This window comes from Solanum stenotomum, chromosome 6 (assembly GCF_019186545.1).
Source record: "Solanum stenotomum isolate F172 chromosome 6, ASM1918654v1, whole genome shotgun sequence".
Classification (NCBI taxonomy): Eukaryota; Viridiplantae; Streptophyta; class Magnoliopsida; order Solanales; family Solanaceae; genus Solanum; species Solanum stenotomum.
Genome location: NC_064287.1, coordinates 38,528,594 through 38,556,270, shown reverse-complemented (window position 1 = coordinate 38,556,270; position 27,677 = coordinate 38,528,594). Strand labels below are relative to the sequence as shown.

Genomic DNA, 27,677 nt, shown 5'->3' with positions numbered 1-27,677 from the left:
CTATAAAAATGCGGAGCTATGTCGATCGGAAGACAGAAAAAATTCAAAGCTAAAAGGTGACGTTGGGAAACACCTAAAAACCCATAGCATTTGTTTAAATACAGCTGCAGGTACAAGCCAACGAGTTAGTGAAAAACATAAGAATTCAAACTTAAACCAGTTATTCGAAAAACCATTTACCCCCAGGCTAACACCAAAAAACACATTAACTATAGAACCACAAACTTCTACATATGCGGATAGCTTACACCATGACAAAAGAACATATAACCATATTACGCGAACCTATATAGAAAATATATATAAAATCCAAACATTTTTAAACCTTAAACCCAGATCTACTACAACCCAACCAGGATTATTTAACCCAAAAATTATAAGGTTATAATAAACTGATTGCACAACCGAAAACTAACGCCAACTTAGTAAGGACATGTTACAACTATGGACTATTAAATACAGTATATACATATGATGGAGAGGAACTAAGTGGAATACCGAAACTACATAAAGCATTTATTACATATAAGAGAGTTACTAAGAGAAATTTATTCAATGTAAAATTTTATACGGCAACAGCAGAGATATTATACGAGGAAATAAAACCTCCGATACAAGTGGTAAAGATAGGACTAACAAAAGATATGATAATACCGGAAGATATCGAACAGCAACCAGAGATATAAAAAAGTGAGATACCCAATTTTTATGCCAATAAGAGAATAATTGGTATATCAACCATTATACAAGAGCTAGCAAATAATTATTTAAACGGAAACGCTATATGGAGCTACTATGCAAGAGATCAGTTAATGATTTATTCCAATTCAAGGGAGCTAAGGAAAGCAGATATGGATGAAGTCTAGAGATGAATTTTATCATTACTTAAGCCAGAAGAACGACCTACAACATGAGCACTAAAAGTAGGATTTATTTCGATAAAGTTATTAACCAGATATTGCAAGCTAATTGGTCACAAATACCCTAACCACAGATGTTCGAAATGCAACGGAGAAGATAATATAATTCCAGACGTCCAGCTGGAATAAGAGATAGAGACCTTAGCCTAAAAGATAAGATAAGAAGATGATGAGAAGATAAAGACAAAGAAAAAGAAGACATGCGGCAAAAGTAAATAGTATTGGTATGTGAAAAGTCGTAAAGTAAAATGTAAAGTAGGTGCACATTATTGTCTTTATTATTATTATAGTATAAATGCATTATGGGCAAGTGTAAAGTATGGTACGGGGTATGAATTATTAGGTGACAAGTGTAAAGTAAGAATAGTATAAAGTAAATAGCATAAGACAGATGTAAAGATGTAAAGTCATAAAATAGGAGACAAGTGTAAAGTAGGAATAGTATAAAGTAAATAGTATAAGGACACATGTAAAAAGAAGTAGAAAAACTTTACTAGTATAAATAACAAGCCATTAGGCATATCTAAGGCAAGACTTTCTCGACGGAAAGCAAGCCTTCTTTGTACACAAAAATATTCTCAATAAAATATTAGGTTACTATAAACAATGGAGCAATTTGAAATCCTATAAGATATTTCAGATATCATGAATAAGCAAGAAACAAAGGTATATTGTTCAATAAATATGCAAAACTAATTTCATATATTCCTGAATATCATATATATGATTGAATAAATTTATGTTAGTTATTATGTATTAGAATTATTTGAATCATGATTTCTAGTTTATTAGCACACTGAAAACAGGGAGAAAACTTTTATACTATGACATCCTAATGTTGAAACCAGTAGGCGAGGAAAGCCGTTTAGGGGAGTAAACAAAGTTGAGGCGCTGATAAGAAGGAATTATCCGCTAAAGTACGATGCTAGTAGTGACAGTAGAACATGATAAACAGATAATCTAGTTCATAATGATCTAACATGAATTTAATCAATTATGGATGTGATAGGAAGGAATAATTGAATATAAAAAACCTGCATAACAACGAACATGACTACATGCATGCATGATGAAATGATAAAAAACTATGAAACTTTAATTTCATATATACTTAAAGGTATAAAAATAATTGAATTAAGACGAATAATATGAGATAAAATATTTAATGATAACGAATCAGAAGATATATTAAATCAACAATGGTATGAAATAGACCTACATGATTTAGACTCTGAAAGAATAAAATGGTATGATTTAGAAATAAATTCAGATTAAAATGAACTACGAATATTTACAATATTGGATAGAATCTATGGAAGATATAAAACTATTAGAACAATTAATGGAGGAAAATTTATATATGTACCAAAGAACCCAAGATATGTTATATCTAGAATATATCATAAATAATATTAATAAAATACTCAGATTAAAACAACTATCGGAAGAATATTACAATAAATATTATTACATTTTACCATGAATTCCGCACCCCAAAAAATAATATTAAAGAAATATCAACAAAATAAATTACTCACCTACCACACTACCACCTACCACATTACTTCTTCCATGAATTCCTCAACTACCAGTTCCGTACCGAAAAATGGTATCCAGTTAAGCTCCACCACATAAATTGTGTCGGAGGAAGTATAGCTTTTTTAGGTAATATAATTTATTTTTTTTGTAACTGGTAAGGTTGAATTCTTCAGCAGGGTATGTTGGCTACCTCCAAAAAGGGAGGATTGGAGATTTCTTATCAAATCTATAATCTAATCTATATCATTTATACAAAGTTATTTACACCACAAAAGTAGAGATACTATACAATTCCATTTAACTTTGTGGATGGAATTGGATATCTTCAAAGCATCTTCCATTTCTTTCTTTCCAGACTGACCACCATACACATGATGGTATCAACTTCCACTATCTCTTATGACTCTTACTGCCTCCCCTCCTAATCCAACAGCTCAACATATCTGATATATGTTCTGGCGTTGTCCAGTTCATGCTTGTGATGTTGAGAAACATATTCCAAATTCGAGCAGTAAACATTCAATGCAGGAAGAGATAGTTGTTTGTTTCCCCTGTCAAGTTTTACTGGAAACACCTAGGGACCAGCTGCCTACCTTTCTTTGGTAGAACTACTTGTGTTTAACATGCTCTCTTTAACACTAACCAAGTAAAATACTTTAGTTTTGTCGGAATGTCACTCTTCCAAAAGTAATTCCAATTATATTTTCTTTCCCCTACTCTACCCCTGACTTGAATGCCTCTAATCCGTTTGTTTTATGTTGCAATCCTCATCATACTATCAAAGCCTTCCATTGCCAAAATGAATAAGAAAAGGGAGAGAGGATCACCCTGTCTCAGCCCTCTTTCTGATTCGAAAAAGCCCACAGGTTCTCCATTCACTAGGATAGAAAACTTGATTGTTTTATACATACCTCAATCTGCTTCATCCATTTGCTACCAAATCCCATTTGCTTGAGAGTATTCAGAGGGAAAGACCAATTCACATGGTCATAGGCTTTCTGAATATCCAATTTGCACATTAGACCAGGGACTCCTCCTTTCATTCTTGAGTCAGTGCATTCACTAGCAATGAGTTTTGCATCCATGATTTGCCTCCCCTTTACAAAAGCCATTTGATGTTTGTTGATCAATTTAGACACCACCTTTTTTAGATATCAAATTATTTTCTTCACATATACTATCGGCTTATTTACTTTTAATGACCATGTTTAGCATGCACATTTTTTCTTTTTCTTGTTTATAAAATGGAGTGTCTCCATAAAGTGGCATTCTTTTAATGCATGCCTTCAATCACATGCAGCAATTGATCCCAGAAAAGTCGACATTCTTTTAAGGTCAGTGGTTTTATGATTTTACTTGCCTTTCCACTTTTTTTAAAACCTATTGATATCTCTCTCCTGAAGTGAAGATTGGTGGCTAGTGTGACATCTGTATGCAACTTTTGCTTGTACTCTGGTCCAAGTCTTTTGCCTCCATTTTGGAGATTGCTTACTTCCATAAAGAAAAGTGTAATTCTTCCTTTTCTTCCTCCTCTTAACAAGTCTTTTGAGCTACTGAGCGCTGTATCACATTGCGAATGATAAGCAGCTCGTTTTGGTCCTGCCCTGCTGCCCTCCTGTTCTGATATCAAATGCATATTGTAGACCTGAACTGAGAACATTCTGATTGAGAATCTGGTTTGTGTTTGTGGTTGAAATAAAGGAGAAGATGAAAATTAATCAGGAAGGAGCTGCAGAAGATAAAAAGTTGGATTTGCCACCTTAAGAGTCTATTGCTATCTCTCTCCTGAAAATGAAAATTAATCTGGTTGAAAACCTATTGCTATCTCTCTCCTGAAGTGAAGATTGGTGGCTAGTGTAACATCTGTATGCAACTTTTGATTGTACTCTGGTCCAAGTCTTTTGCCTCCATTTTGGAGATTGCTTACTTCCATAAACAAAAGTGTAATTCTTCCTTTTCTTCCTCCTCTCCACAAGTCTTTCGAGCTACTGAGCGCTGTATCACATTGCGAATGATAAGCAGCTTGTTTTGGTCCTGCCCTGCTGCCCTCTTGTTCTGATATCAAATGCATATTGTAGACCTGAACTGAGAACAGTATGATTGAGAATTTGGTGATGATGGTTTGTGTTTGTAGTTGAAATGAAGGAGAAGATGAAAATTAATCTGGAAGGGGCTGCAGAAGATTAAAAGCTGGATTTGCCACCTTAAGAGTCTAGTCAGTGCTTGACATTATCTTTGTTCTAGTCTGCACTCTGTTTTCAAACTGTGACCAAGTGTACTTTCTTTTAGTCTTATAACTAGCTTCATCTTACTTGGCAAATCCATTAGAAAGCCGAATCTTTTAGTAGATCAATGGTCTTACAGTTTACATTGAAGCACCAAGACCATAAAACTATTCTAGTACTGAAAAAAGGTTTTATGGTTAAATACTTTTTCTTTTTGAAAAAAAGAGAAAGTACTTTTTTATATTTTGAAATTGAACTTACTAAAACTTGGAAATTTTCTTAGAAGGTTCTCTGTAGTGTGACTTAGGCAGTTGTCGACTAAAATACGGCCTTTCAGTAAATCATAAGGTGACACATAAATGCACTAAATTTATGGTTTTGTTGTTTGACCTAGTATGTCCTTTAATGAATATGTCTTGATCATCTGTTGGCTTCTTCATCAAGTTGCTTCATAAACTTCTAGATCGTTTTAGTACAAGCCTATTTCTTCAAAATCATTCCTTTCATCAATTATCTATGATGTCACATAAGATGATTTGAAAATTTGCAAGTACCAACACAAACTAGCTGGTAGAATATCCGAAAATTGCATTCTGTCACTCTTTGCCTGATAGGAGCTGAATAAAGCAAGTAGCATGTAGCATGCCAAATTTCTTTCCTTTTATCTTAATTTGTCCGATATATATATTTTTTTTCCATAACATTGGTGTCCTTGGGTGCCTAATTGGTTGGGTAATATTATCTTATAAAGATGTATCTCTATATTAATGAGGCATTTAACTGTCTATATGTTTCTTTGAATTATAAACTGAAGCTTTACCATGCAGATATCTCCAGTGGTTAATTGAAGATCAAGACTCCGGTGACACATGGTTTCATACAACTTATGCCCTCTTGCTTTCTAAATCATCACTTGATGCTATTGAAAAGGAGCATGTTACACAAAATCCTGGTGGTGTAAACCAAAAGGAGATAAATATCTCAGACCGTGGGAACAACTCAATATTTGATACTCATGTCAGAGAGAGATTGCAATTTTTTTTACAGTCGTCTGACTTGTATGATCCAGAGGAGGTTCTTGACTTGGTTGAAGGATCCGAGTTATGGCTTGAGAAGGTCAGTAAAAAATTTAGGCCCTTAGAAATAATGGCCTATGCATCTCTGCTGGACAACAGCTTGAACTGTCTTATTCTCCTTGTGATTTGCAGTCCTTGTGTTATTGATGGTTTCATTACAGGCTATTCTTTACAGGAAGCTCGGTCAAGAAACATTAGTGCTTCAAATTCTTGCCTTGTAAGTTCATAAATATTTTGTTATTGCTTGGGTACATCACAACAAGCTTTATCATAACAAATGAACAACTTAAAAGATGTTCTGTTTTCCAAATGTGGGCAATGCATGGTTGACATACTCTTCTGCTGCTTTACATGTGAAGTCCCTCACTTAAACAGGCGAAAATATTTGAAATCTTAGTACCCACATTGTTGCTAAATATGTATTTCATAATTGAATCTGCAATTACTCTGAATAAGATGACTATCTGTGGGATTGTAATTTAAAGTTGTGTTCATCTGGCAGGAAGTTGGAAGACTGTGAAGCTGCAGAACAATATTGTGCTGAGATCGGTAGGCCAGATCCTTACATGCAGTTAGTACAGTATTCTCTCATTTGTTTCTTTAGCTTATTGGTTAGTAGAAGTTCTCTTAGCCTATCCCTTACCTTGTCTCTTCTTAGGCTGCTTGAAATGTATTTGGAGCCAATGAATGGCAAAGAGCCTATGTTCAAAGCTGCTGTGCGCCTGTTGCACAATCATGGAGAAATGCTAGACCCTTTGCAAGTTTTGGAGGTACTAAAACTTATCCTTCTTCTGCTCTATTGCTCGTGTAATGGTCAATGAGAAGACAAAAGCCTTGTTCTACCCCCAGGGCTTTGGTTTAGTGGCAAGACTAAGTGTGATGTGCTGGTTAGATACATATTACAAGTTCAAACAACAGAGCAAACAAAAGTCTGGTATTTAAGTAGAAAGGGTTGAGGGGATCCATAATTTACTGAATTTAGAATCATGTGCCAGGTGGTCCTTTGAAATTTCTTGGAAAAAATGGTCAGTGAGGAGGGGCAATGTGAAGCAAGCTTGGAAAAGAAGTAGCTACATTTTATTTGTTGCTGAATATTTTATCCTCTTATGCAGGGGCGGAGCCACGTAGGCTCCAGGGTGTCCAATTGGACACCCTTCGTCAAACAATTATACTATATATACACGTAAAATTTTGACTTTATATTGGTATATATAGAATTTAGACCCCCTAAAATAACAAAGTGATGTGCAGTGCAGTTGGCAATAGCCTGTGCAATCCTACTTTTTGTCCCGGTTCGATTCCCCGCAGGGTAGTATTCTTTTTCTGTAATTATTTTGACTTCTTGAATTCAATTAAGTAAATAAACATGCGTAATTTTAACATAAAAGTTCAATAGCTTGGTGGTTAATAGTATCATGAAGGTCTCCAAGACTCAAGTTTGAATCCCTCCTTTACTAACTATTTTTTTTCAATTAAAATTAAATTATTTCCTTAAATTTTAATACATTTTCCTTGTAGAATAAGATTTCCTTGAATTTAATACTTTTTCTTGTGGATTTTTTTCAATTAAAATTGAATTATTTCCTTAAATTTTAATACATTTTCCTTATGGAATAAGATTTCCTTAAATTTTAATATTTTTCCCTTATGGAATAAGGTTTTCTTTCTCTATAAATAGGAAACTCATTTACCCAAATTATATCACAATATTATTAAGAATAGAATCTTAATAATTCTCTCTCTGTTTTTTCTTCTCGTTCTCTTATTTTATAAAAAAAATAACCAACTTAATATTTCAGTTTCAATACACATGAGAAATTTTTATAATGGAGTACCAAAAAAAGTTTGACTTCTCTAAGTCAACCAAATAAAGAAACAACAGTAGATCAATTAGAGATGTTGTCACATTCTTCTAAAAAACAAAGCATTGATTTAAATACTCTAAAAATGACTTGCAAAATCGAAAGGATGATGAGTTTTTAGACGGTTGTATAGTGCCTTATGTAGAAAAGAAAGTATTTCGTACTATTTCTAATGAGTCTATTATAAAAACGTTTCAAGCTATGAAACCTCGTCGAGTATAATTATAATAATATATTTAAATTATGTTTTCAATAGTAGTTTATTTTCTTTATGTTAGTTTTGAATTATACAGTTAGTTTTGAATTATACACTTGTAATTCTATTAAAAATATTCCTATATTTAACTTGATTATTTGTTTTGATAATTTAAATCGTCGTTTTTTTTAAAAAAAATTACTATTAAAAATTTGGACACCCTTCATTAAATTCCTGACTACGCCACTGCTCTTATGGAGGGTACTTTCCCCTTATTCTGTTGGTGGTTTGGAGGGAAAGGAATCGAAGAGCATTCAAAGGGGTGGAATATGTGCACAGATTTTAGACATCTCTTTTGTTTCTACTTTTTTTGTTCACCTACAAGATCCCTATTAGTATAAACGATGAACGCCTTTTGTAGAAAACGATATTTTTGTGTAGCTTCTCTATTTTTTGGTGTACTACTTGTTTGCAAGGTTCCATTATCCCGAAACCTCTATAAATTGTGCCTTATCAAAACATATCCTCCCTCTGTCCCAATTTATGTGACACTTTTCGTTTTAGTCCATCTAGAAAAGAATGACACCTTTCTTTAAGTAGAAACAACTTAACTTTGAAACTTCCCTTAATGAAATGGTGCATAGACTGTTAGAATGTACATAGACATATTTTCCTATAGAATACATAGCACAATCATAGATAGAGATATTTAGGGATTTTCTGATTTTGTTTTCCTTAGATAGATTATCTGTTTTCCTTAGATAGATTATATGTACACCTACAAATAGCTCTCCTTTTTGGATTAATAGAGGAAGGAAGATTGCTCCATTCTCTTTGTATTTTACATGGTATCAGAGCGGAGTTTCTTTCTGTTTCTTTTTTTTTTTGGTCTTTTCGAATCACTGGAGTCAGCCAGTTCAGAAAATTATCTGTAAGTGACTTGGTTGGTCACGTTGCTACTGGGAGGTACTTGGAACTTGATATTCCAATCTCACAGCCAACCTAGGGAGGACCACCTCACCCGATCTGTAAGAACCAGAATCCGGTGGCTGGCAGGGAAGAGTGTGAAGCTCAAGCTCCGGCGAACTATTCAGGCAACTTCTGCATACGAGGCACGTGGGGCGTGTGTAAAATCTAAATCAGATCAAATTTTTTATTTCCAGTATCATCACAATATTTCCGGTCAGATTTTGTGGTCTTTTGTTCAACAGACCTCAGTTGGGTTGATTTCCTAGCATTCCAGGTTCCTTAAACTTTGTTTTCCTTGGGTAAAATCGATTGACATGTATTTGCTGACTTTGGTGTTAAATTACTGCTAAAATTTTGGTCGAATCTTCCTCTCTCTGGCTTGATTGATTGTTTACTCTAAGTGAAGAATTAGTTTGATTGGATCAACCAAGCTCTATTGACTCTTGAACATCTGGAAATCTGTTGGGATATTTCTCCTTCATAGCATTTTGTTAGTTTCATCTCTCAATTTATTTTTATTATATTGAGTATTTAATTGGACCAATGACTGATCATAATTTGGTAACTCAAAGGTCTGAAGTTCTTGGTGCTTCTAGTCCATCATCTGACAAAATGAATTTGGTTTCGGTTGAGGAGTTTGCTAATTTCTCTCGATATCAAAAATCCACTCCAGTTACTGCTTTTGCTAAGTCTGATAAAGTATGTCTTGTTACCGCTTCAAATAAATGGGTTATTGATTCAGGTGCTACAAATCACATGACAGGTAATCCTAATATCTTTTCAAGCTTTCAACCACACAAAACACCATCTCCCGTTACTGTAGCCGACGGTTCAACTTGTAACAGTGTTGGGTCTGGAACTGTTAAACCAACCTCCTCTATTACCTTGTCATCTGTGTTAAGTCTACCAAAATTGGCTTTCAATTTGATATCTGTCAGTAAACTTACCAGAGACCTTAATTGTTATATCTCGTTCTTTCCCGATCACTGTATGTTTCGTGATCTTACAACGAATCAGGTAATTGGAAAAGGACATTTATATGATGATCTCTACATCCTCGATGAATGGGAGTCTCGATCTATTGCCTGCTCTAGTGTTGTATCTCCATTTGAAGCACATTGTCGATTAGGACATCCTTCTCTACCTCTATTGAAGAAGCTTTGTCCACAATTTCAGAATATTTCTTCCTTGGACTGTGAGTCATGTCGATTTTCAAAACACCATCGTATCTCGTTAGGTCCAAGGATTAATAATCGAGTTACATCAGCTTTTGAGTTAGTTCATTCTGATGTATGGGGACCATGTCCAGTTGTTTCTAAAACAGGGCATAAATATTTTGTCACTTTTGTAGATGATTTTTCTCGAATGACTTGGATTTACTTTATGAAGAGTCGATCTGAAGTGTTTACTCATTTTTTTGCCTTTTGTGCTGAAATCAAAACTCAATTCAATGCCTCAATTCGTATTCTAAGGAGCGATAATGCTAAAGAATATATGTCAGAAGTATTTAGATCATACATGAGACAACACGGTATTCTCCATCAGTCCTCGTGTTGATACACCCTCTCAAAATGGAGTTGCTGAGAGGAAGAATAGTCATCTACTAGAGACAGGTCAAGTGCTTTTGTTCCAAATGAAGGTTCTTAAACAATTTTGGGCTGATGCGGTCTCTACTGCTTGTTTTTTGATAAATCGCATGCCATCAACTGTGCTTGCTGGTAATGTGCCTTATAATGTTCTTTTTCCAAATAAGTCACTATTTCCAGTGGAACCTAAGGTATTTGGAAGCACATGTTATGTTCGAGACGTTCGACCATCTGTTACAAAGTTGGACCCCAAGACATTGAAGTGTGTTTTCTTGGGTTATTCTCGCCTTCAAAAGGGATATCGGTGTTATTCTACTGCGCTTGGTAGATATTTGGTGTCAATTGATGTGGTATTTTCTGAGACTACACCATTCTTCTATGCACCTCCCAATTCTACAAGTCAGGGGGAGGAAGAAGAGTGGTTAGTCTACCAGGTTACTCGTGTTGTGATAGAAAAGTCAGAAGATGTTGTTCCCTATCCTAGTCCTTATGTTGAGCACCGATCCACTATTGTGCCATCAACCCCTATTGTATCTGCGCCAGCAAGACAGCCAATTGTTCAAGTTTACTCGAGGAGGCGGGAAATCGTTGATACAATTCCTTTATCATCAGATGTTACTCCACTTGATCCTCCAGAAAATCTTGCCTCTCTAGACTCTATCTCTATTCCCAAAACAGTGAAGGATGCCTTGAACCATCCTGGATGGCATGATGCAATGCTTGAGGAGATACATGCTTTAGATGAAAATCACACTTGGGATTTGGTAGATTTACCCAAAGGAAAGAAAGCAGTTGGATGCAAATGGATCTTCGCGGTCAAAGTTAATCCTGATGGCTCTGTTGCAAGACTTAAGGCCAGACTTGTGGCTAAAGGCTATGCCCAGACTTATGGTGTAGATTATTCTGACACCTTCTCCCCGGTAGCCAAGCTCACCTCTGTTCGCTTGTTTATTTCCTTGGCTGCTTCTAAGCATTGGCCCTTACATCAGTTGGATATCAAAAATGCATTTCTTCATGGTGATCTCAATGAAGAAGTGTATATGGAGCAACCACCTGGATTTGTTGCTCAGGGGGAGTATGGGAAAGTTTGTCATCTGAGAAAATCTCTATATGGTCTAAAGCAAAGTCCTCGTGCTTGGTTTGGAAAATTTAGCGATGTAGTTCAGGAATTTGGATTGAAGAAGAGCAAGTGCGATCACTCAGTTTTCTATAGACAGTCAACAGTTGGTATTATTCTTTTAGTTGTTTATGTTGACGATATTGTTATTACAGGAGATGATTGTGCAGGAATTTCTTCTCTGAAAGAGTTTTTACATGCCAAATTTCATACCAAAGATTTGGGGCAACTGAAATACTTCTTGGGTGTCGAAGTAGCAAGAAGCAAGAAAGGAATTTTCTTGTCCCAAAGAAAGTATGTACTCGATCTACTTGCAGAAACTGGAAAATTGGGAGCCAAACCATGTTGCACACCAATGGTTCCTAATGTTCATCTTACTAAGGATGATGGTGATCCTCTTGATGATCTAGAAAGATATAGGAAATTGGTTGGGAAATTGAACTACCTCACAGTGACCCGTCCAGATATTGCATATGCAGTCAGTAGTGTTAGTCAATTTATGTCTGCACCGACAATCAAACATTGGGCAGCCTTGGAACAAATCTTGTGCTACTTGAAAGGAGCACCTGGCCTTGGCATTTTGTATAGCGACCACAGACATACTCGTATTGAGTGTTTTGCAGATGCTGATTGGGCTGGATCAAGAATTGATAGAAGATCTACTACTGGCTATTGCGTTTTTATTGGTGGAAATTTGGTATCTTGGAGGAGTAAGAAACAAACTGTTGTGTCTCGATCTAGTGCAGAATCTGAGTATAGAGCTATGGCTCAATCCACATGTGAAATACTATGGATTCATCACCTTTTAGTTGAGATCGGTTTGAACCCTTTGTCTCCAGCAAAACTTTGGTGTGATAATCAGGCAGCTCTACACATTGCCTCAAATCCAGTGTACCATGAACGGACGAAACACATTGAGGTTGACTGTCACTTTGTTCGTGAAAAGATTCAAGAGAACATGATTTCTACTGGATATGTAAAGACAGGAGAGCAATTGGGTGACATATTTACGAAGGCTTTAAATGGAACTCGGGTGGGATATCTTTGTAACAAGTTGGGCATGATTACTATCTATGCTCCAACTTGAGGGGGAGTGTTAGAATGTACATAGACATATTTTCCTATAGAATACATAGCACAATCATAGATAGAGATATTTAGGGATTTTCTGATTTTGTTTTCCTTAGATAGATTATTTGTTTTCCTTAGATAGATTATATGTACACCTACAAATAGCTCTCCTTTTTGGATTAATAGAGGAAGGAAGATTGCTCCATTCTCTTTGTAGTTTACACACACTAATTACAAAAGTCATCCTTTCTTTCTTAAACATTATGCCAAGTCAAATGGTGCTACATAAATTTGGATGGAGCGAGTATTTGTTTATCCACCATATCATGTTAAGTAACCTGGTTGATTGGGCTGGAAGATAAAAAAATTGATTGATTTTCGCACTGTATTTATAGTATGAGAATCTATCTCCGAAGTTATAAAGTAAAATATGGTAGAAGAGAAATAAAGTCATCCTTGAAATTTATTAGAAGGAAAAACATCTCATCGTACCTTAAAGTAGAAATTTTGATGTTCAATCTTTTACCCTTGAAAACTTTGGATCTTTGTGGTCTTTGTTATAAGCAGTGTGAAATATTTGGTTGTCACTAGTCAAAACAGGGAACCGGTTCTTTAAATCTTGAAGATTGGAGTATATTTTTTTTCATTGGGAAATTAAGTTTTCTTGTCCTAATTTTAGCTATTGGTGCATATGTAGTCACGTAGTGTGCTACAGATTAGAAGTAGTCCTCTTACTTTGTTCCTAACATCTAATCATGCATCTTGTAACATAGTGATACCATTTTTGGATATCGACTTTTAGAATTGTCTTTCTATTGTGAAAGATGAAGTCTGAGTTTTGTTTATGGTGATTTTAAATTTTCAAGGGCTGAAAAAAAGAATTGTCTGATGACTTGATAGGTCTAATTATATTCAGGTTACCTTTTATAAATTACTTGGGGGTGGGGAGGGGGGGGGGGAATCAATGGTTGGATCTTCATAGTTTCATTTGCCAAGTGTTCAGGTTACTCGACTAAATCATTTTAGATAACTAGACAATGCTATATTTGCTTGGGATTTTTTTCATGCTGTTTTAAGGGAATCAGATGATGAGAAGGCAAATAACATCTATTTGGCTCAAGTTACTTTGCACAAAGTCACTAACGATGTCAATGTTAATCATTCTGAGTTGAGGTTCAGTTTGCAGAGATTGTCACCAGATATGCCCCTTCAACTTGCTTCTGAGACAATATTAAGGATGTTGAGAGCTCGACTTCACCATCATCGTCAAGGCCAAGTATGTTCTACTCTATACGGGTGAATTTCTGTTGATCTTGCGGATTTATTACAATAGTATAATTTTATTCAATATGTTAGCGCAGGGATGAGGGGTAATGCTGTGTGTATTTTCTTGATTTAATACATATGCTTTGTCTATGTTATTTGAAACTTCAGCATGAATTGCTGGAAAGGTAAACTTACCAATTGACATGGCGTCTCTCCTTTGTGTTGGGTCATGATAGTATGTACATTCTTGATCTGAGTACTATTAGATGCTTGGATATATATGATATTCTAAAGGGTACAATGCTGGTCGAGATTACATCCTAAAGGCAAGTGGCTAAATTACCTAGATTCAGGCTTACCTTGAACATGCATTTGACAGCTTTGGAACGCTGGATGACAATCTTTTTTTCAGAGAACAAGTTGTTCCATGTCTGATAGAAAGCTGTTTACAAATTCTTTTTCTAGTGATGAAACTGTTGATATATATATATATATATATATATATATATATAATATTGAAAAGTTTGATTACCAATTCTTGGTGTTCTTTTTCGGGTTGCTGTAGTTGTATGTCCTAATTTCATAGTTCTTTCATATCCCTGGGTACCATGGGTCTAGTATTTTTTTTTGAACTTGGTAACTTGTATTATATCACAAAACAATACATGGGTTGTATTGAAACCTTATATACAAATGTACTCCCAATTTCACTTCTCTACAACTAGATTGAGTCTAGGACATCAATAATAGAGATAGTGTCATTTGAGTAAAACTGGTTACACCAAAAAACTAGAAAAAGAATGCAGTTAAGTTTAACTTTCTGCACACTATTCACTAAGCTCTCAAAACATCTTGAATTCCTCTCTTTCCAGATAGCCAACCATATAGCACTAGGGATAATTCTCCATCTACTTTTGTCTTTTGCATGTACCCCTTCTCCCTCCCAGCTCATTAAGGCCCCAGTCACTTCCCTAGGCATGGTCCAGGGAATGCCTTTCAGGCTGATAAAAATTCTCCACATTTGTCGGGTGTACCTGCAATGTAAAAATAGATGGTTGACAGTCTCATTTGTTTCACCGCATAGGAAACATCTGGAGCACAAGGTTATCCCCCTCTTCATGACATTGTCCTGAGTAAGGACTGCTTTCTTAGCCATTAACCGGACAAAGCATGAAACTTTGTGTTGTATCCTACTTTTCCATATTTGTTTCCAAGGCCATTTTGTACCCTGCTGGTTTGTTTGGTCCATCATCTTGTAGGCTTTGTTGACTTTGAACACTCCCCTGCCATCACCTGTCCACCATAGAACATCCTCACCAGTCTGCAAACCATTGAAAGTGTCCACCAAGTTGAAAATTCAGCAACTCTCATGATCTCCCAGTCATTCAGATGTCTTCTGAAAATGAAATTCCATCCCTGTGGGGACCATAGCTCTGCTATGGTACTTTGTTGGGACAGAACTAGGTTGTAATTGTCTCGGAAAAGTATTTCCATGTTACCACTCTCATGCCAGCTATCTTTCCAAAATCTGGTCTTCCTTCCATCCAAGACTTTTATCTTTGAGTTGTTTTTAACTTAATTCCAAAAACTCCTGATGGACCTCCAAAGGATAACTCCATAAGGAGTGGTCACTTCTCTGGTAATCCAGATGTCCTCTTCCTTATATTTAGCTCCAATCACCTTCCTCCACAACAACTGGTTATTATTTGAATACTTCCATAACCATTTCATACTTAGGGCCTTGCTTTGGATTTGTAAATTCTTTATCCCCATCCCTCCATTCTTTTTTCCAGTCATCACTTCCTTCCATTTTACCAAATGAAAGCTTTTTTTCTCCTTGTTACCCTGGCACAAGAATTTTCTCTTGATGCTATCCAACCTCTTGATGACCCCTCTTGGAATAGGAAAGAAGGACATCATATATGTTGGTAATCAAGTACTGAGTTGATCAGGGTCAGTCTTCCACCCATGGATATATATTGTGTCTTCCACTTGGCTAGTTTCTTCTCGTACTTCTCAATGACACTATTCCATATTTCTATGGAATTTTTTTTTTGAGAAGGTAACAATTTGTGTTTCTATTTCCAAAAAATCAAAACCTGCCACAACATGTTACATGTTACAGATTCCTAATTACAGATTAAAGAGAGTATAATAGAAGATCTTCAATCCTATGACAAAAATTACAGGAATCCTAAGACACTCATAACTGATTCTAGATCTTCCATATACTCCTGTTTACACCAAAAATGAAACAACACAAGACAATTCATCTTCATCTTCTGAATAGTGTTGCTCTTGTTCTAATGACATCTAAGGTTCCTTTCTTTCCACGTTGACTACAAGTTGGGATGATTTTCCATCTCTCCTTATGTCCTGAGATGTTGGCATAACTACTCCATATCTTCAGGGTTTGAGTTACTCTCCTTGGCATCACCCATTTCAGTCCTTTTTTATTGATGAAGAGGTCCCACAACTGGTTGGTTATCCTACAGTGAAGAAACAGGTGAGTCACAGTCTCAGCCTTTTCCCCACATAGGAAACATATAGGGCTCAATTGGATACCCCTCTTCATGAGATTTTCCTGAGTCAAAACAGCTTGTTTAGCAAGTAGCCAAGTAAAACAAGACACTTTGTAGGGAATTTTGGCTTTCCAAATCATTTTCCAGGGCTACCCATTAATCTGGCTATTGAAAGGGTTGAACTTTTTGTAAACCCCCTTGACACTAAATCTTCTTTGATTGTGATCCTTCCATTCCAGGCAATCTTAGACAGTGTTTCCTCCTCTGAATTCTTCCGGAGTTGTGTAGAATTCTACTACTCTCTGGGATCTCCCAATCATTGAAAGGTCTTCTAAAGCTCAGATTTCATCCTTGGTTTGACCAAACCTCTGCCACGGTAGCCCTCTGTTGTTGGTTGAGGATGAACACATCAGGGAAAAGTGTTTTTAAGGGACCTTGTTCTTGCCAACTATCTTCCCAAAATGAGACCTTCACACCATTTCCAATTTTGATTTTGCAATTCCCTCTAAGTTTTGGCCATAGGTTCCTTATGGTTCTCCAAAGGCTAGTTCCATAAGTGTTGGTCACCATGCTAGTTGACCAATGATCTTCCATTTCATATTTTGCCTGAATCACCTCCTTCCACAAAGCTTGTTCATTGGAGGCTAGTCTCCAGAGCCATTTCATTAATAGACATTGGCTCTGAGTCTTCAAGTTTCTCACCCCTAGACCTCCAACTTGTTTATTCCCAATCAAGGATGCCCATTTAACCAGGTGAAATTTTTTTGTCTCGTTGTTGCCTTCTCATAGAAGCTCATTCTTAGAGCATCCAATCTATCAATTGCTCCATCAGGGATAGGGAAAAGGGACATCATATAACCTGGCATAGAATCCAAGACACTATTAATAAGTGTTAGTCTTCCCCCTAGGGAAAGATATTGGCTCTTCCAATTCACTAATCTTCTTTCACACTTTTCAATCACCCCATTCCAACTACCTAAAGACCTGTTGTTAGCTCCCAGAGGCATCCCAGATAAGTCGTAGGGAGGTCACCAATTCTTCCACCAAGAGTCCTAGCTAGAGAGAATAGGTCAGGAACTACATTAACTGGATATAAGAAGCTCTTGTTCCAATTTATATGAAGTCATGATACAACTTCAAAGAGAATAAAAATCACCCTCAGCATCCTGAGTTGTTCACTATTGCCATCACAAAATATGAGAGTATCATCTGCGTATTGTAAATGGGTGATCTCCAGTTTGCATCCCACTCTGTTTGATATTTTGAATCCCTTTAACCAAATGTTCTCTCGAGCAGTTTTCAGCATATCACTTAGCCCTTCCATTGCAATGATGAATAGAAAAGGTGAGAGAGGGTCACATTGCCTTAGGCCTCTTTGAGCAGAGAAAAAGTCTGTAGGGGAGCCATTGAACTGAGTATTTGACAGTTTGAATGTAGAATTTCATCCATCTTAGCCATCTACCACCAAAACCTCTTTTATCAAGAGTTTCCCACAAAAACTGGTAATTTAGGTGATCATATGCCTTCTGTATATCCAGCTTGCAGAGAATTCCTGGAGCTCCACACACTCGTTTGCCATGAGGATGGCATCCATTATTTGCCTACCTTTAATGAAGGCCAACTGTTAAGTGTCCACTAGTTTATGCATCACCTCTTTGAGTCTCTCAGTAAGAAGCTTAGAAATGGTCTTGTAAACACTACCAATTAGGTTGATTGGTCTGAAGTCTGTAAGTTCCTTATACCTATCTTTTTGGGAATCAAGGCAACATAAGTTGAGTTGAAGTTTTTCTCAAAAACACATCTCTCGTGGAAGTTCTTAACAACATTAATAACTTATCCTCCTATGACTTCCCAACAGTGAGTAAAGAAAGCCATGGTATAACCATCAGGCCCAGGTGCCTTGTCTCCGGCACAAAGCTTTACACTCTTCCATATCTCTTGGTCCTCGAATTCCTTTTGAAGCATACGATTATCTTCTTCAGAAATTCTGTGTCCTCCCCTACAATTGCCTGAGGGTCTCCAGGTCTCGGTTTCAGTGTACAATTCCCGATAGAAATCCATTATCGCTTTCTTTATAACTTCTGGACTCTTGACTGCTTCCCCATTCACATTTAACTCATCAATAGAGTTATACCTTTTGTGTGCATTGGCAGTTCTATGGAAGAATTTAGTGTTATTGTCACCTTGCTTCAAGCAATTAACCCTTGACCTTTGTCTCCATGATATCTCCTCATACTTGGCAATGTTCTCAAACTCTAGGAGAAGTTCAGTCTTTGACTGTATCTCCTCCTCATTGAGAATTCTCTAGTCCTGTGTTTCCTCAAGTTCAGCAAGTTGACCGAGTATACTCTGTTTTTGCAAGGCTAGATTGCCCTGACCAGACTTGCTCCAGTCCCTTAATTTGATTTTTAAAGCCTTTAGTTTGAAAGCTAGAATAAAATTTGGTCTTCCTTCACATGTTATGGAAGTCCATCACTCCTTGACCCTTTTCAAGAAACCTTCTGTGTGTAACCACCAATTTTCGGATTTGAAATAAGATTTTGCAGGCTCCCAGTTCTCACATTGCGACATAATCGGAGTGTGATCAGATGCTACTTTTGGTAGAACTGATTGCTTAATGTTTTTGAAGCCTTCATCCCATTCATTAGACACTAGGAATCTGTCTAATCTAGCGTAACATCATGCATGTCCCCTTTCCTCCAAGTATATTTACCACCTTCTAGTTGAGGATCCAACAGATTCAGGTCCATAATGAATTCAGAAAATCATTCATTGCTTTTGATATTTTGCCGCAGTTCTTCTTCTCCGAAGGATATCGGACTGTGTTAAAGTCTCCACAAACCACCCAAGGCCCATTGCCCACTAGCTGATCCAACCTCCCACCAGACTTCTTCTTTTTCTTCTCTATTGTTAGGAGCATAGACACCGGTAAGGAACCAAGTGAATTCTTGATTCTTGCCTGTAAACTGGCAAGATATAGAATAGGCTTCTACACTGCTGGTAGCCTAAGTTGCACGGACTCTTCAATTTCGATGCCGCACCCGTGTCGGATTCTCCAAAAATACATTACTTTTGGTGAATCCCACACGCACCCCTTGACATTTTTTAAGAGTCCGGGCAACATAGCTGGTGGCTCCCTCCCAGACTTTCCCATCCCATAGAATTAGAATTCCCCCTCTAGTCCCACTAGCTTCAAGTTGACAGAACTTTACTTCTCTATTAGCCCCCAAATCTTTTACAATGTTACTGATATCCCCCTCAATCTTAGTGTCTTGGAAGCAATACACATCTGCTTTCCATTCATGAATTAGATTCTTGATAACACACCTCTTGTTTGCCTAGTTAAGGCCTCTCACATTCCATGTGATTATCTTCACTGTCATTGGGAACTTGGAACGGTATATCCCCATTTGCTTCTTGTGTCATTGCTTCTAAAATTTCTTCCACACTTTTAAGCTTTTCAATTCTTTAGACCCTTTTATTATTGAAGAATCCGAGCAACATAGATGGTAGCTCCCTCCCAGACTTTCCCATCCCATAGAATTAGAATTCCCCATCTAGTCCCACTAGCTTCAAGTTGACAGAACTTTACTCCTCTATTATCCCACAAATCTTTTACAATGTTACTGATATCCCCCCCCCCCAATCTTAGTTTCTTGGAAGCAATACACATCTGCTTTCCATTCATGAATTAGATTCTCGATAACACGCCTCTTGTTTGCCTGGTTAAGGCCTCTCACATTCCATGTGATTATCTTCACTCTCATTGGGAACTTGGAACGGTATATCCCCCTTTGCTTCTTGTGCCATTGCTTCTAAAATTGCTTCCACACTATTAAGCTTTTCAATTCTTTAGACCCTTTTTATTATTGGTGTTGCTTTACTGGTGTTTGCCCCATTATCTTTGTTGATTTTCCTCATACCGTCAATCTTCATGAATAATGATAAAGCTTCATCTTTACACCCCTTGATGTCCACTCCAAATTCCTTGGCCAGTTTGTTTATGTTTTGATGGATCCAGATAGGGACATCAAAATCATCCCTTTCTTCTGGGCTGAGTTGATTTAGCGGCACGACTTCTTCAAAAGGAGTCAAACTGGTACTGACAACTTCAGTGCTTTGAGGGTTATTTCCTTGTATGCATGTGTTGGCCTGCTGCCAGAGAATCTCAGAGGTATCTACAATATTTCCCATCGTTGTTTCTGCTCCTCTCTTCTCCTTCAAAATTTCTTCCTCTCTCAAAAATAACCCCTGCTCTGTTACGAGCTCTTCTGCCTGATATGTAGTAGCGAAGGAAGAGGTAATTAAGTTAGCCTCTAATTCCACCACAATTGGGTCCATCAAAAGAGAGAGAAATTTCTGCAGGCAGCCCATTTGAAATGGATTGGGCCAGAATATATGGCCCAGTTTTTTCCCCTTATTTACTAAGATTGATTTCTTAGGAAGAATAGAGTGGTGGGCCCTTGGTTTACATGTGATATCACGTGCTGGGCCAGCTGGCCATTTTGAAATTTCTGGATCATATGAGGACCCCACGTGGCTAGTCACTTCTGTAAACCCTAAAAGGTTGTCTTCCCCTTTTTGACTGGACACTTCTTCAGACCGTTGGGTATTAATGGGTATTCGTCTCCGTTCATCAGAGATCACTCTAGCCGGTGTCTCCACCCATATTTGCACTTTGAATGTCAAATCTCTGTAGGTCAGCTCCACTGTGCTCGGAATCGACTCTCCATCTCCTCGCACTTCAGCCTTGCCCATTTGAGGTGATTGAGTAATTCTGTCTCTTCTTCCGTACGGATCCAGCCTCCACAGAGATTTTCGATCCCACGAAAAACTTTTTGGGACCACAAATGGAGAGGGAGTCCCACTACTCTTATCCAGACTTGATTCGGTCTCTCAAAAATGGCGTTTGAGGTTGGTGACCACCATTGCAGGCTGATTTTGTAAGATTTCCAGAACCAGTCCCCCCTTACTATGTGATCAGCAGCTGTTCTATTGGGAAATTCGAAGAGAAATCGATTCCTCCCCAGATCGAAGATATTGATTCCATGATTGTGCCTCCAAGTGCTTGCGACCCATCGTCGGATCTCTGGGATTTCCTCCGGTAAGGATCCGACAACACTCTTTACTAGTGACTCGTTCTGAGTTGTTGAGATGGCATCTGATATAATGAGTGAATTCCCTTTTTGTTGAATCCTCGCACCATTTAATTCCCTTGTAGACCATTTATTGTTCTTGACAATGTTTGAGTATAATAAACCATTCTCAGTTTTCTTATGTGATGTTTTACCTATCAGTTGGGCCTTAGCATTTATGAAGACTGTTATTTTGGTAGCTATGTCCATCCATCCAGAGTTTAAGGACCACTCAGGTATGATGATGACATCTTTTTTCTTGTCCTACACCTTTATAATATACCTACCAAATATGTTGTAGTTCCTAGCACAGAAAAGCTCGGTAAAGTGGTCCTGACGTTTCCATCTGCGTACAGTGTATCCATGGCTTTTTTAAGCTTCCTTGAGGGTGTAGGCTACCCACTCCATTGTCTTCTGGCTAATACTCATCCTCATCATCATCTTGCGGCCTCTCTCTACCCAATCGTACCAAGTTTCGGCTCTGGATACCACCCTGGTAATGTCGTATGATTTGAAACCAACAGCAAAGAAAATTGTATCATCCCCCATAGTTGCATAGAGAGAAAAGGGAAGAAAAGCTTGAAGAAGTAGAAGAAGAAAGAAGAGGAGAAAGAAAGGAAAGAAGGCGCAGGTATGTTTCCGACAATGAAAGATCACCGGAAAGGGATTCTAGGGCCCAGGAGGGACCGCTAGAGGCTAACCTCAGTAGGAGTGCCTGGGAGTATTTTTGTAGCAATGTATAGTAAATGAAAATCCTCTGTATCTTCTATGGATTTAGAATTAGCTCCTAAAGGCATTCCCAAGTAAGTAGTTGGTAGCGCTCCTATTTCACCTCCCAAGATTGAAGCTAACCCTCTCATATTGTTCACCTCATTAATAGGGTACATCGCACTCTTTCTCCAGTTAATATGTAGCCCAGATATACCTTCAAACAGGACTAGAATCACTCTTAGGTATTTAAGTTGTTCCTCCTCAGCATCACAGAATATCAAAGTGTCATCTGCATAATGTAAGTATGTAACTTCCAGGCTCTCAGTACCTTCTCTAGCCACCTCAAAGCCCCTTAACCACCCTCTCATGTTTGCTATCTTTATCATGTTATTTAAGCCTTCCATAGTGATCAGGAACAAAAAAGGGGACAAGGGGTCACCTTGTCTGAGTCCTCTTTGTGTTTGGAAGAATCCTGCAGGATTACCATTGATGAGAATTGAGAAGCTAACTGTTGAGAGACAATATTTCACCCAATTCAACCACTTTCGCCCAAAACCCAACATTTCCAGCATCTTCACCAGGAACTTCCAGTTAACATGATCATAAGTTTTTCTATATCCGGCTTACAAAGTACCCCCAGGTTTCTTTTGTTTATTTCTTGAATCTACAGCTTCATTTGCAATCCGAACTGCATCCATTATCTGCCTCCCTTTAATAAATGCCATTTGATGTGAGTCTATCAACTTGTCTACCACCCTTTTCAGTCTCTCAGTCAAGACTTTAGAAATTAGTTTGTATATACTGCCAATTAGGCTAATTGACCTAAAATCTCTCAACTCGTTGGCACCTTTCTTCTTGGGTATAAGGACTATGAATGTTGCATTAAAGCTCTTCTCAAATATTTCTTGCTCATGGAAGTTTTTCGCATGTCTCCATTGTATGCCTTGACTTTTCACAATAATCACAGTGCAAGTGATCTTTATAGAAATGATCATCCTTGGCTATTCATGAGAGACAATTGACTCCAACTATTTATTGGAGCTTGTTACTGCATGACACCTCATCGACTCTCTTCATAGGAGCATGCATCTTCAAGAGAAGAAAAATGAACTTGCCAAGAACTTTAACTCTGCTTTGATCATATTCTTGGTTCAAATCAGCTACAAAATCATACCCTTTCCTTTTCAACCAATTGTGGAAAGACACTTCACTTGAAGATCTTGATAATAGTCAATCTCCTGGCCATAGCACACTTAACTCGGAATAAGTATTAGTCATGGTCAACTCACTTTGCTTTGTAACATGTATTTTATTTCGAATCTCAAAGATTTTCGAATCTCAAAGATCTGGGCATCATTACCCTTGCAAGAGTAAGTGTGCTTAATTGAATTTCAGTTTTTTTCAATAGATAAGTATTGCTTTAAGATTTGGGGTGCATAATATTTAAAAGCCATGTTTTTGATTATAACCAAACAATTTTCTAGATTCAATATAAGAGCAAACAAGACCTTGATCAAGTAAGAAACGGTACCAGAAGGGGAAAAAAAAGCTAACTTTGTATTTTAGTATGCATGAGATGTTGTATTTATACAAGTGAATCCTTACTAATTATGTAGTGACTTAATTACACTAAAAGGAAATATTATATTCCTATAACTACTCTAGGACGAAAAATATAGTCTCCTAAAATTATGCTAATTAGTTACTGGAATCAACATAGAATAATTAATATACTTTGCTCATGGCATCTGATGATATTTAATTCTACAGATTGTCCATAATCTATCTCGTGCTTTGGATATTGATGCAAGCTTGGCAAGGTTTGAGGAAAGATCACGACATGTTTTGATAAATGATGAGAGTGTCTGTGACTCTTGCCATGCTCGACTTGGAACCAAACTGTTTGCGATGTATCCAGATGATACCATAGTCTGTTACAAGGTTTGTCATGTTTTCATTTATTTATTGAATTTTCTGCCTGACATGGACTTTTAGCTTGATTGAGAGGTTTTGTGCAGAAACATTATATATCTTGTTAAAAAAAATTGTATGTTTGTCAACTGTGCTGACTGATTTTACCCCATTTGACCTGCTGCCTGAAAAGTTGTGGAAGGATAGAGAGACTAAATTTACAAGGTTTATTGTGCTAAAATATTGATCATGATCCTGTGTAATGCTTTCATCGCAGTGCTTTCGTCGTCAAGGTGAGTCAACCTCTGTGTCAGGTCGCGATTTTAAGAAAGATACTTTATATAAACCAGGTTGGTTAGTGACAAGGTGATATGCTACTAAGGACCTGTGACTTTGATTGGGAATCTCCAAGCATGGACTGACTTGGCTTTAGCCCTCACTACATATGTGGTTAAATTATATTGTCTGCAGCTCATTTCATGGGAAACCCACTACACACCCATAGTTGATTATGATGTGACTCTAATGTATATTTGCTTCAGTAGAAAGCAAAAGAGCAAGAGATCCTCGGTCATTTCTCCGTCTGTGCACACTCATGAGCAAAGACACTAAAGCTAAGAAGTGATTTCTTATGCTCTTGTGCCCAGGGCGCCGTGGTTTTGAATTTGCACAGTGGCTCATGGTGTTAGGTTGTGGAATTCAGCTTCATCCCCTCAGTTGTTGAAGTCGGCAGTAAAACTCGAATGTAGCAATTATGCAACTTTATATTCCGGTGATGATGGAGAAATGTCTTTGTGTAATGTTGATTATCATTTTTCTCTAGAGCTGTTATGTTTTTAAGGCAGCTGATCAGCTCTAGAAGCAGAATGTATATTATATCATTTTTCTTCTCAGAAAAACATTTTTCTTTCTGTATATTGTCATGTGGAAATTGAGTATTGTATCTTTTTAAAAGTTTGTGAATGTGAAACAGGAGAAGTAAATAAATGTGCCCTTTTATTAGAGACGGGAAATAAAAAGAAACTTGTCCTTTTGTTTTGATTCAACTTGTGTCATTCTTTATGGGAAATTTTCACAAATGATAAGAGAGGCGAACCATATTGGGCGAGGGAGGCGTGAGATATACAATTTTATCAAATGTATTCAATTGTATTTTTGATATTAAATGTATATCTGGTCGATAATTGTATTACTAATACAATTAATCTGTATAAAAATATTATATTCATTGATACAAGTCAATTGTATCAAGCGTATTAACAAAATACAATTTGTATTAAAAAAATAATCGTATTTGTTTATACAAATCAATTGCATCAAGTGTATTAATGAATATAGTTTGTATAAAAAACTATTGTACTCATTGATACAAATCAATTGTATGAAAAATGTATACACGAATATACTTTTTTTTTATCAACGAACACAATTTGTATAAAAAACTATTGTATCCATTGATACAAATTAATTGTATCAACTGTATTAGTGAATAATTGTATTAACAAATATAATTGTATCAACAAATACAATTGAATCAATGGTGTATTTTATAAAAAATATATTTGTATTCATCTATTGCCTTACGTATTTGTGTTAATGTGTTGCAATGCGTGTTTGTATATGTATATGCATTTGCATTTGTTGCCTCGCGTGTTTGTACTTATATTTGCATTTGTTACCATTTATTGCATTTTAAAAGTTACCATTATATTAGTATCATTGAAATATACCATTTGTGTTTTAAATCATAAACAAAGATATGTATAGTTGAAATATCTCATTTATATTTTGTATCACTGAATTTTTTTTGTACAGTTGACAGCTAGTATTTGTATTATTGACTGTTACAATTTATATTTGTATCATTGTCATATCTAATAAAATTGTATTCTGTCAATTGTACAGAGAGAGAGGAAGAAGCGAGCGAGAGATGAGCTAAAAAATTACCATAAAACCCTAACTCACTCTAATAAACTATAATTGTGTATAGTAAATACATATAACATGTTTGCCTTACTATGTAATTTTTTCAATTGATGATGAATCCTCACCATACTGAATAAATTATGTAAGATGAACTAAATCGGCACATCATGGCGAGTATTTGCTCTTCCCAGTTTCACATTTGCAATATGTCAACATAACTCTTGAGGGAATAGAAGAAGTTACCTTCAAATCTTTAGTAAAATGTATTTATTTTTTTGGAGATGGATTATCTAGTAGTTGTATACGTCTGAATTCAATATGTCAAAAATGATTACTTTTGCAACATTAGGGTGATACTAAACTTCATGGTAAGCTTCTGCCATGATCAATAGCACAGTTGCTGTCCATCCAGTAAACAGGCGTGCACCTTTCCCTTTACCTTTCTTCTGGTCATATTGTTCCCACAGGTACCCTGTCCGTTTATAGTTCCCAACGATATTTCTGTGACGTTAAAAATGCAAACATTATCATGTATATACCACAGATCTGAGCAGCCACCATAATGTACTAAGAATATCAAGGAACAGTTTCAGGTGGGAGAACACCAGTACCTTATCAAATTGCTCCTCAATTCATTGTAGACGGTTTTGGCTCTGTCTCTGTATGGTCCAGGCACTTCAAAAGTTGAAACAAAAATAAATTAACACAAGGATATCAGGAAGGATCGAGGGTGAAAAACTTACCTGCACCTAGTATTTACACAAACCAATGAATGCAGGACATGACACGTGTCCATGACCAAAGAAAGCACGGGGTACGAATAAGTATTTACCAAGGAAAATGAGTATCTATAGTAAGATTTCTGTTGTTTATTTTGTACCTTGGGAGTAGTGATGAAGAGACGAAACAATCAAATAATTCAAGGGTATCCAGATAGGCCCTCTCCAATATGGAGCATCATGCTCCGTATTACGCTTCATATACATGGAGCTGGCACAACCCAAAGAAAACAGAGAAATAACATTTCTTTAGATGCTCTTAATGAAGAAACTACGAATAGATAATATCATAGTAATACACTAGTATAGTGAGCACATATATCAGAAACTGCATCACCTTGTTTTGGATAGGGATCTCAGCCCAAAATCAGTCCATAAAATGCTCTTATTGGAGATGAGGTCAAGCTGACTCTCGAGTATCTGTGAGTCCTGAATGAAAATAAGCATGCACGAGCAATTCAAAATGACCAGATCAAACAAGAGATGCCAAAAAAGGAAGAAAGAATAGAGCATTTTACTGCCACTATCTAGCCAAAAAAGTTGAATATAAATATAAAAGCAAATCAAGAGTTAAACAACTGGAATTATTATATTGCTGAAACAATGCTAAAAGACTTACAGGTGGAATAAGCCTGAGGATAAATGGGAAAAGGCTAACATAACCAAGATGAGGAACCAGTTGTAGAACAGGTTTCTCTAGGACTTCTCGTACGAACTCTCGCCTTGGGTAGTTGCTTCCAGTCTCCACTATTTTCCAAGTTAATTGAACCTGAAAGGAATAGAGCGTTGTCGAGAAAAGAAGATACACCACTTCTCATGGCCCATAACCCATCGACACAGGGACAAAGGATGAATTTTGTTTTGTG

At 36.8% G+C, this 27,677-nt stretch overlaps 3 protein-coding genes across 39 annotated transcripts in view; 1 reads left to right on the top strand and 2 right to left on the bottom strand.

Annotated features, from left to right (window-relative positions):
- The window catches only part of LOC125868826 (vacuolar sorting protein 3), a 206,237-nt gene extending 181,155 nt beyond the window's left edge, over positions 1–25,082 (top strand). For 4 of the 36 annotated variants that reach the window (XR_007446755.1, XR_007446753.1, XR_007446748.1 and 1 more), the window contains exon 13: positions 23,966–24,113. Coding sequence is in view for 17 of the 36 variants with exons in the window: in XM_049549392.1 (XP_049405349.1) it covers positions 5,512–5,800; positions 5,922–5,977; positions 6,263–6,331; positions 6,419–6,530; positions 13,748–13,837; positions 23,966–24,136; positions 24,384–24,476 (880 nt within the window). In the remaining 19 variants the exon portion in view is untranslated. Of the gene's footprint in view, positions 1–5,511; positions 5,801–5,921; positions 5,978–6,262; positions 6,332–6,418; positions 6,531–13,747; positions 13,838–23,965; positions 24,137–24,383 lie in introns of those variants that run through there. The other 32 variants (XM_049549383.1, XM_049549382.1, XM_049549379.1 and 29 more) reach the window with 18 other exon arrangements.
- The window catches only part of LOC125868829 (mannosyl-oligosaccharide glucosidase GCS1-like), a 206,422-nt gene that overhangs the window by 139,631 nt on the left and 39,114 nt on the right, over positions 1–27,677 (bottom strand). The window lies entirely within an intron of this gene.
- Positions 26,319–27,677, bottom strand: part of LOC125868833 (mannosyl-oligosaccharide glucosidase GCS1-like) — a 5,496-nt gene continuing 4,137 nt past the window's right edge. Inside the window, exons 2-6 of the mRNA XM_049549409.1 lie at positions 27,431–27,580; positions 27,149–27,240; positions 26,913–27,022; positions 26,644–26,707; positions 26,319–26,533 (exon numbers count right to left, since the gene is read on the bottom strand). Coding sequence (XP_049405366.1) covers positions 26,389–26,533; positions 26,644–26,707; positions 26,913–27,022; positions 27,149–27,240; positions 27,431–27,580 — 561 coding nt within the window. The 3' untranslated portion in view covers positions 26,319–26,388. The remainder of the gene's footprint in view (positions 26,534–26,643; positions 26,708–26,912; positions 27,023–27,148; positions 27,241–27,430; positions 27,581–27,677) is intronic.